Source organism: Diachasma alloeum, unplaced genomic scaffold (assembly GCF_001412515.2).
Source record: "Diachasma alloeum isolate Michigan unplaced genomic scaffold, Dall2.0 Dall_scaffold_00199, whole genome shotgun sequence".
NCBI lineage: Eukaryota > Metazoa > Arthropoda > Insecta > Hymenoptera > Braconidae > Diachasma > Diachasma alloeum.
In genome coordinates, this window is record NW_021680364.1 from 431,975 (window position 1) to 441,139 (window position 9,165).

The 9,165-nt window shown below is 36.1% G+C and overlaps 1 protein-coding gene across 7 annotated transcripts in view; it reads right to left on the reverse strand.

The window, feature by feature from the left end:
• LOC107035629 (GTPase-activating Rap/Ran-GAP domain-like protein 3) overlaps positions 1-9,165 on the reverse strand; it is a 55,788-nt gene that overhangs the window by 14,540 nt on the left and 32,083 nt on the right. For 2 of the 7 annotated variants that reach the window (XM_015253135.1, XM_015253136.1), the window contains exon 2: positions 5,027-5,540. The exons of 1 other annotated variant lie outside the window; for it this stretch is intronic. In XM_015253135.1, coding sequence (XP_015108621.1) covers positions 5,027-5,334 — 308 coding nt within the window. In that variant the 5' untranslated portion in view covers positions 5,335-5,540. Of the gene's footprint in view, positions 1-5,026; positions 6,173-8,406; positions 9,089-9,165 lie in introns of those variants that run through there. 4 more of the 7 variants (XM_015253139.2, XM_015253140.1, XM_015253134.1 and 1 more) reach the window with 4 other exon arrangements.

Sequence of the window (9,165 nt, forward strand, 5' to 3'; positions counted from 1 at the left end):
TAATTTACAAATTGTGAATTTTCATTGATGAAATTCCTTGAAATTCCAGGGAAATGTCAATTAATAAAAATTTTATCGATTCACATGAAAATTGTAGTAGTTGAAAATTAATTTTTTAAGACGGAATGAATTATTCATACTCAGCAATTGAAACATTTTCCTGTAAATAAACGGAAATGAACAGAATAATTTTAAATAAAAAGCTTTGTTCGATTCAAATTTCTGCATCCAAATGCTCTGAATTAAAAAAACAACATTTTCTTAAAATCTTCTCAGAATAAGTTGAAATTATCACATATTTATCAACACGTAAAATAAATTCTCCATTGGAATAAAAATTCAGGAGAATGCAATAGTCAATAGTCTTTCACCAATTATTCAGCGATGAAGTTATCAATATAATTCTCAATGTCATCCGCCCTAACGAAAATAAATCACTATTCAGAGAATACGAGGAACGAGGTTAATGTAAGACTGCTAAATTTCTCAAAGGAAAAAAATTCTCGAGAATGACAATTTTATCCTGAATGGATGGGCGCTAAAAATAGGATGGACGACTAACGATGAATGACACGTTGGTGCAAGTGCCACAAATGCGGCGTGAGTGAGAGATATTATTGAGGTGGAGTGGTGGAGGCGAATTTAAATAAGTGAACGGATTTAAACTGGAAAATACGCGGAGAAAACGTCTGTCGGGCTCTTGTTATCGGTGAAGAATGGAGGGAAATAAAATGAGATGGATGCATTGGCATAAGATCGTTCCCACAATGCGAACGGAGATCATAATTGAATTGCGTTCAATAAAAGCGCCGTCTGCATTAGGTTTTCGGTGATGAAATAATTAATTTGGAGATTTTTAATGATGAATTTGTCTAATTAATTGGGTGAGGAAAATTTTTAGAATATTCTAGAGTATTATCGATCGTTATTATTTTATTATTTACAAATTTTTTTAATGAAGCACAAGGAAAATTCCTGGACCTGTGCATTTTGTTCATAATAGATTAGATTGATTTGAGTGATGTTCCTCCTAAAAATTATACGTTCCCTGAAGAGATCTTTTGTCGTGTCGAATCAATTAACTTGTGGGCAAAAAATAAAGTTTCCACCGAAACATGATAATTTTCGTTGTAGTAATTGGTCTCATGAGACATTTATATGTCTCCCGGGTAAATACATTCGTTCTACAGAGAATTATATGAGGCTCCGGTTTTATCAAGTGAATTTTATTGAGTAGTGTATATCTTTGTCCAACAAACACTTATAATTTCCATGGAACAAACGATAATTTCAAGAGGAAACTACAATTTTCTTGCTGAAAACTGTGCCATTGGCAAAACTTAATAATTTCGAGGGGACAATTTTTTTGGGAAAAAAATATTCTTTCCTCGTCAATGTATTCTTTCTATGGTATAAACATATGGAGTTCTCTCAGACCAAATGATTATCGTACAATAGATTATATTTTTTGCTGCCAACAGTTGGGATTCTTCTAGGGATATTTCTGATGATCACGACAAAAATTTAATTTTTGTGAAAGATATTAAATTTCCTTCTATCAAGTTCGTTAATATCCCTCAAGTAAATCTGTTTCACTTCATCAAATATTCTCACGTGGAATACATAATTTTTCGGGGGACAATTTGGAAAGAAATGAATAATTCGAAAATTAAATAACTTGTCAATTCTGCATTATTATCCATCAATCTTTTATTATTCAGAAATAATTTAACGAACACACAAAAAATGTTTAGCTCTGTGCATCTTGTCTGAAATAAACTAGAGTAATTAAAATAACACTAGCCAGAATTTTCAATCAACAATAAAAATAAAAATCTCTGAAATGCGATTTTCCAGCGACTGTCGCACTTGGGCATTCTTCAAAGCCCCATTACTATTCTCTCCATCTTAAAATATTCATGAGAACAACTGGAGTACATGTAATTGCCGCATCAATGTGAGTGGCTCATCAGCAAGCCCATAAACTGTTTCTATGAAAGGCGAACGGAATTCGCTTAGTGGGAGTTGAATGAAATTGAAAAACTCTCTCCCTGGTTTTTCCACATTAAACCAACCTACTGATGGAAATATGATTAATGCGTCAATATAAATACGTCGGGCGCAGTACAAGGGAAATGTCAACGGTTGAAGTGAACAAATGGAATGCGTTAAATCGGAGGGAAAATGTTAATTGAAATCCGGGGAAATAATGAAGCTATTAACTTTTGTGGTGGGGCTTTCAGATTATTGTAGTCATTTGATGGTGATTGACGGTCCCAAATGAACTTTCACAGCTTTGAGAATTTTTAATGGATGAGTGTCAATGCGAGAGAAGATTGAAGGCGCTTTTTTTATCGATTATTTGTTTTTTTCGCTATTTTGTATTTTTTCAACATGAAAAATGGTTTGGAGGAACTGCGCAATTCTTTAATGACTCTTTTTTGTTAATCTAGAATTTGTAAAAACAATGAGCAGGTGTTTGTTAGTGCACTATCGCCACGGAGAACGTAATGATATTCCAGAGCGAGGGAAACGTGAAGCAATTTTTTTTAAACCAAGAAAAACAGTAAGTGTTTTCGTGCTGATAAAATTGTTCGCCAGGAAGTTGAGAATAATTATTGGGTTTATTGATTTCTGTTTGTCGAACATTCTCCCTTCAAAAACATCAGAGCGGAGGGCGAAGTGTCGTGGATTGAACCAAAAGGATTTAGACTCAGTTTTTCGAAGCATTGACTAACGTGTAAATTTTTTTTAGATTATTTGTGGATATGTGAGGTTGATTGACGGTCTCAAACGAACTTTTACTGCTTTGAGAATTTTTAATGGATGAGTGTCAATGCGAGAGAAGATTGAAGGCGCTTTTTTTATCGATTATTTGTTTTTTTCGCTATTTTGTATTTTTTCAACATGAAAAATGGTTTGGAGGAACTGCGCAATTCTTTAATGACTCTTTTTTGTTAATCTAGAATTTGTAAAAACAATGAGCAGGTGTTTGTTAGTGCACTATCGCCACGGAGAACGTAATGATATTCCAGAGCGAGGGAAACGTGAAGCAATTTTTTTTAAACCAAGAAAAACAGTAAGTGTTTTCGTGCTGATAACATTGTTCGCCAGGAAGTTGAGAATAATTATTGGGTTTATTGATTTCTGTTTGTCGAACATTCTCCCTTCAAAAACATCAGAGCGGAGGGCGAAGTGTCGTGGATTGAACCAAAAGGATTTATACTCAGTTTTTCGAAGTATTGACTAACGTGTGAATTTTTTTTCGATTATTTGTGGATATGTGAGGTTGATTGACGATCTCAAACGAACTTTTATTGCTTTGAGAATTTTTAATGGATGAATGCAAATGTGAGAGAGGATTGAAGGCGCTTTTTCATCGATCATTTGTTTTTTTTAGATATTTTGTATTTTTTCAACGTGAAAAATGGTTTGGAGGAACTGCGCAATTCTTTAATGACTCTTTTTTGTTAATCTAGAATTTGAAAAAATAATAAGCAGGAGATTGTTACTGCACTATCGCCACGGGAAACATAATGATATTCCAGGGCGAGGGAAAAGTGAAGCAATTTTTTTTAACGAAGAAAAACAAGTGTTTTCATACTGATAAAATTGTTCGCCAGGAAGTGGGAAATAATTATTGGAGTTATTGATTGCTGTTTTTCAGACATCCTGATTTGTAAATTTTCAGTGACGAAACTCCTTGAAATTTTAGTGAAACTGTCACTGGATAAAAATTACTGTTGAGATGAACAGAAAAATTTCAAATGGAGAATTTTATTTAATTCAAATTTAAAAACGCAAATGTTCTGAATTAAAAAAACAGAATAGCCGCAGAAAAATAAGCCAAAATAACTAGAGATATCGCACAAATTTAAGTTGAATTAAAGTTAATAGTTTTAATTTTGAGGAATTTATATAAATATGCAAAATAAATTTTCTATTGAGGTAAAAATAAACGAGAATTGAACAGTTCTTCTCCCAACGTCAAAAATTGCATCTATTGCTAGAAAAAAATTCTTGAGAAGGATAATTTTAAGGAAAACAGTAGGTGTTTTCACAAGTTTTTATCGTGCTTTTTATTTAAATTATTCTCCCCTCCGGCGGTAGCCGCAATTTCTGGAAAATATCAGAGCATAGACCGATGTTTCAGGGATTGAATTAAAAGGATTTTTACTCAATTTTTCGGGTGAATGGGGCGCAGGTATTTTGTCACTCTAGGCGATATTGAACGTTTAGCGGAAAAATTGATGAAAATTCGCATGCGAGGGGTTCTTGCAAAAAGTTCTCGGGCGATTGGGGATTTAGTGGGGGAAGTGAAGCTTGAAAGCGAGTTTTTGATGGATAGAATGGAGAAAAAGAAATTCTTCAGAATAATTTTATCGTTTAAAATAAAAAATAAAAAATTTGATCAGTGACCGTTGTTCAATTTATTCTTATGTTTAGAGACTCTTGACTTTAAATTGGCCATTGAAATGAGAATTTTTCTCACTGTAAAATATCGCAAAATCTCTAAAACTCAGGATCGAAGAATCCTCGGTGAATTCCACGATAAATTAACTAAAATTAAAAACAAAAGTTATAAAAATCGGAAAAAATTGTCGAATTTTCAGGATTATAGCACTAAAAATAACGGAACTCGGCAATACCATTGACCCTAAATCTAGTGAAGCTTGAAAAAAAATATTCCCAATAATAATTGTATTGTTTACAACTTAAAATTCAATAAGTAATAATTTTGACCCTAATTGATCCTAAATTTGCCATCGAAATGAGAATTTTTCTCACTGTAAAATGCCTCAAAATCCCTAAAATTCAGGATAGAAAAATCCCCGGTGAATTCCCCTAAAAATTAACTAAAATTAAAAACATAGGTTATAAAAATCCAAAACTTGTCGAAATTTCAGGATAATATCGCTAAAAATAACACAATTCTTCCCTAAAATTATCCCAAAGCTGACAAAATTATCACAAATATGTCTTCCATGTCTCCTTAAACCTAGCCAAAAACCTCAAAAAAACATACACATGATGGCTGGCACGTCGATGTAGATGCCTCATCTGCGAGCTGGTGAGCACGGGCATGCAGACCGATCTCGAGCGATCCCTGACAATCCTGGGTACACTGGGAATGTCCTCATCGCTCTCGCGATCACTGACAGACGGACTAGCATTGCTGTTGCTCCCCCGACTGGACCTCCGCCTCTGCTTCTCCCCCGAATGACTGGAAATCGACAGAGTCCCTGTCCCCGCGTTGGAGTTTGCTCCGCCGGCCGACGAATTCGTGGACAAACCCCTCAATCTCGACACCAATTTCATATCGAGGCACAGCATAGCCCTTGACAATAGCCCTCCGACTCCCCCACCCTCCGTTTTCGATTAAAACTTATCCCCCGTTTCAATTACAATCCGAGTTACAGTTTCACTCCTCAACACTAGGACAGTCCACCGAAATAAATACACCAGTGAGTCTGTTCATCCTCAGACATATTCAGGCCACACGTTCCAATCCGTTGGATATTGTTTCCCTCGACGGACGTCTACACACGGAGATATATACCTCCGATTATTTATTTCCCTATTCTGTGCCACAGTCGTTCGTTCGCCTCAACCACAAAACACCGACGTAGGCGCGTTTTGTCCAACGACTCGCTTATCGCGACGGCCTTGAGCCCCCTCGATATCGAAAAGCGAACGATCGCTTTTTGATTAACAGAACAGAGCGCCTACAAAATCGATAATTCCCTCTGCCCCATGGCTCTCAGGCTTCAGCTTCATTCGGCTGTTTATTGTTTTTCATCTGCCTCATCTTCGGCGATGGCAACTCTGGTAATTTGTAGATTAGACCCGGCTCTTTGGGTATTTTGGGGTTGTCTTTGTTTTGACATTTTTAGGGGGGGGGTCGAAGTGCGGTTGAACAGCTTATTTCATTTTTGTTGAAGTGTTCAAGTGTTTTGAATATTTAACATTTTTAGCAATAAATAAAAAATTCTTTTCAGATCTCAAAGGTGTTGAAATAAGATTTTTTAAAGTCTTCATTTAAAGTCGTAATTTGAAATTCCTAGATTTACGTGAATTCTCAGCCCAAAATGAATATTCACTTTTATAATCGCGATGCATTTTCAGGCAATTCCTTTAAAATTCACGGAATTCCAGGAATTTTTCTGATTTTTCATTAATTTTTTCGGAATAATTGAACGAAAATTTACAGTTCCCACGGATTTTTTCCACAATTATTCATTTTAAATAATAAAATCCCTTGAGATTCCAGTGGAAATATTAATTGTGAGAAGTTCCCAAGACTTCTACCAGAAATTTCGGTGTAAAATTTTCACAGTGAACTTGAAACTTTTGAAAATCGCATATTGAGATTTCGAAATGTTTGAAATTTATATTTTCACTTTAATTTTAATGGTAATTTCAATTTTTTTTTTTTTTAGAATTTCAAGTATCAATTTGCGATTATACATCTCAAGATAACGCTTTTTTCGGCTGTTTAAAATTCACCGTTTACTCCATTGAAAATGATCCCATGAACGTGAATAAATGCTCAATGTTGCGTAATGATTCACACATGTGTAGAAATTTTTTCGTCACAGAGAATGATTTTTTAACTAAACCTACTCTAGCAAAATTTCCCTATCGTCCGTCCCCATGTTTTCCACACGAAAGAAATTCCCTACCGGCGCGGGAAATACTACTGCCCCGGAAACAGTAATTTTCACATCCACGGATGCGTTTTTTTCACCCAACGTATTGTAAGCCTCTGCAAATAGTTTACTACGATACAAGTGAAAAAAAGTTGTTATTGACGAGTGTAAGGGTTACAGGCCGAGCCGAAGGCGAGGTCTATGTAATCACGCTACATATCGTATGATATTTTATGATGTTGGTGAGAAAAAACTGCCCTTTTTTTACTTATGCACTGTTAAAAAATTTTCGTGCCAAATTGAAGAAATTTTTATCATGTTCAAGCTCGTGAAAAATCAAATATTCCATTGATTTTCTGGTGAAATGATCTGGAAATCAATAAAATACTTGATTTTTCAAGTCAATTATTCTGTGAAAATTCAGGGAAAAATTGAAAATTCATGTCATTTTGTTTCTCAATATTCATGCTCCACTGAAAATTCAATCAAGTTATGAAATTTCCATCTCACTTCCACTGATAACTCATGAACTTCCGTGGATTCTACTTAAAACTTGAAATTTCATAACCATTTTTTCCCTAAATTCGATTCAATGTCACTCGCATCAGATTTACTACAATATCTTCCATGAAATTTCAATAAATTTCTAACAGTGTACACTGTTAAAAAATTTTCTTTAAAGTTCAAATAAAAAATCTTCAAATTTTTGCCAATGAATAATTTACATGGAATTTCCCTTGATTTTATTATTAATAAATCAGTCAATTTTCTTGATTCTTCAATAAAATTTGATTTCTCAGGTTTGCAGGATAATGAGAATTACTGAAGATCGTGAAAATTCAGACAACTTTTCTTCTGAATTTTCAATCTGTCGAAAATTCAATTGAATGTATTGCTTAATTTTCACGATACTTTTGTAAATCAAAATTGTCATGATCATTCATCATCAAAAACTTAATTTTATTGAATTTCAAGATGAATCAGAAATTCCATGAGCAATTTCGTTTGAAATTGAATTAAAGTTCAGAATATTTCGAATTCAACTGCATCTGTTACTCAAATTTCAAAAAATTTCCAACAGTGTGCCATAATAGTTATTTATGCCACTCATGCCTGAAACCGACTGGATTACACACTCGCCGCTTCGCGTCTCGTGTCTAATTCAGCCGGTGTCAGGCTTCGTGACATAAAATTTTGTTCAGTACTTGTTGGGAAATTTCGTCCTTAACGTGTGTGGTTACATCACTCGCCTTCGGCTCATGCTGTAAACCCCACACACGTTAAAGACGAAATTGCCCCACACGTGCTGAAATATACTATTTCATCACGCCGTGACGAAAAGTGAACTTTTCGGCACGCTCCGCGTGCCTAAAAGTCCAATTTCCGCCACATTGTGATGAAAAATATTGTTCGTAACTCGTGAAAAAATGTTTTTTAGCTCGTGGGATTATATCACTCGCCTTCGGCTCGTGATATAAACCTTCCACTCGCCAAAAAACACTTTTTTGCACTCGTTACGAAATATACTATTTCATCACGAGGTCCACAAAGTATTTTCTGACGGATGTGGCTTTGTACGAATGTGGCTATAATCACATTCGTCAGAAAATACTTTTGGACCGTGTGATGAATGCAATTTTTCGTCAGAAGGCCCGTAAACCGCGATCAAACCGAGCGAAGCGAGGTTAGAATCGCGGTTTACCGGGTCTTGTCATGAAAAAGTATTTTTTATTGAATGACAATTCCGCTCCATTACCTATCGTATACCAAAATTCGTTGCCATCCATCCATTCCCTTCATCTGTTCACCTTACCTACCCAAGTATTTCGGCGTCTGACCCGGGGTCAATTGCCTCGTAAAGATAATTCGTTCCCTCAATCAAAACTGATTGCGCGGCCAGGCCCGTTATAAACAAAACTACACTTCTCAACTGGGTCAATATCGGGCATTTCCGTGTGAACGGCTCTCCTAATTTATTTCCCATCCACTTCCCGCTCCCCTTCACCCGCCGGAACTAGCTCTTCTGCACTTTACCCTGTCTTTATTATTTCTTCCGTTGTCTTCTGTTTTTCAAATTCTCCTTTACTCCCTTTTTCCGTCTCTCGCGCTACGTTCGAGTGTCCTGGAGAGCACGTTTCAAGGGGTTAATCCTGGGCCGCGGGAGGGGTCGAGGGGGTGACGGGTCGACGTTCGTAATCCCTCGGATTACTCGGCGTTTCTCGGAGCCCGGAAGCGGGCGACGTCTCCTCGATGCTCTTTCTCTCGGAGATCACTTTGTTACCTCTCGCTACGAATTAAACCGATACTCTTGTGCGTTGCTTTCTGGGACACTCACTTGACCGATTTTTATTGTACGGGAGGTCAATCACCCGGGCTATCTGGCGTCAATCAACTCGATGGAGCGAAGTATTGAGGAGAGTCCTTCTCTATTTCAGGTTTAGGTTGGAAAAGGAAGTGGGCATGGCGGGTATTTAGGACAAATTTGTCATTACTATTTTGGCAGGGGGGGGGGGGG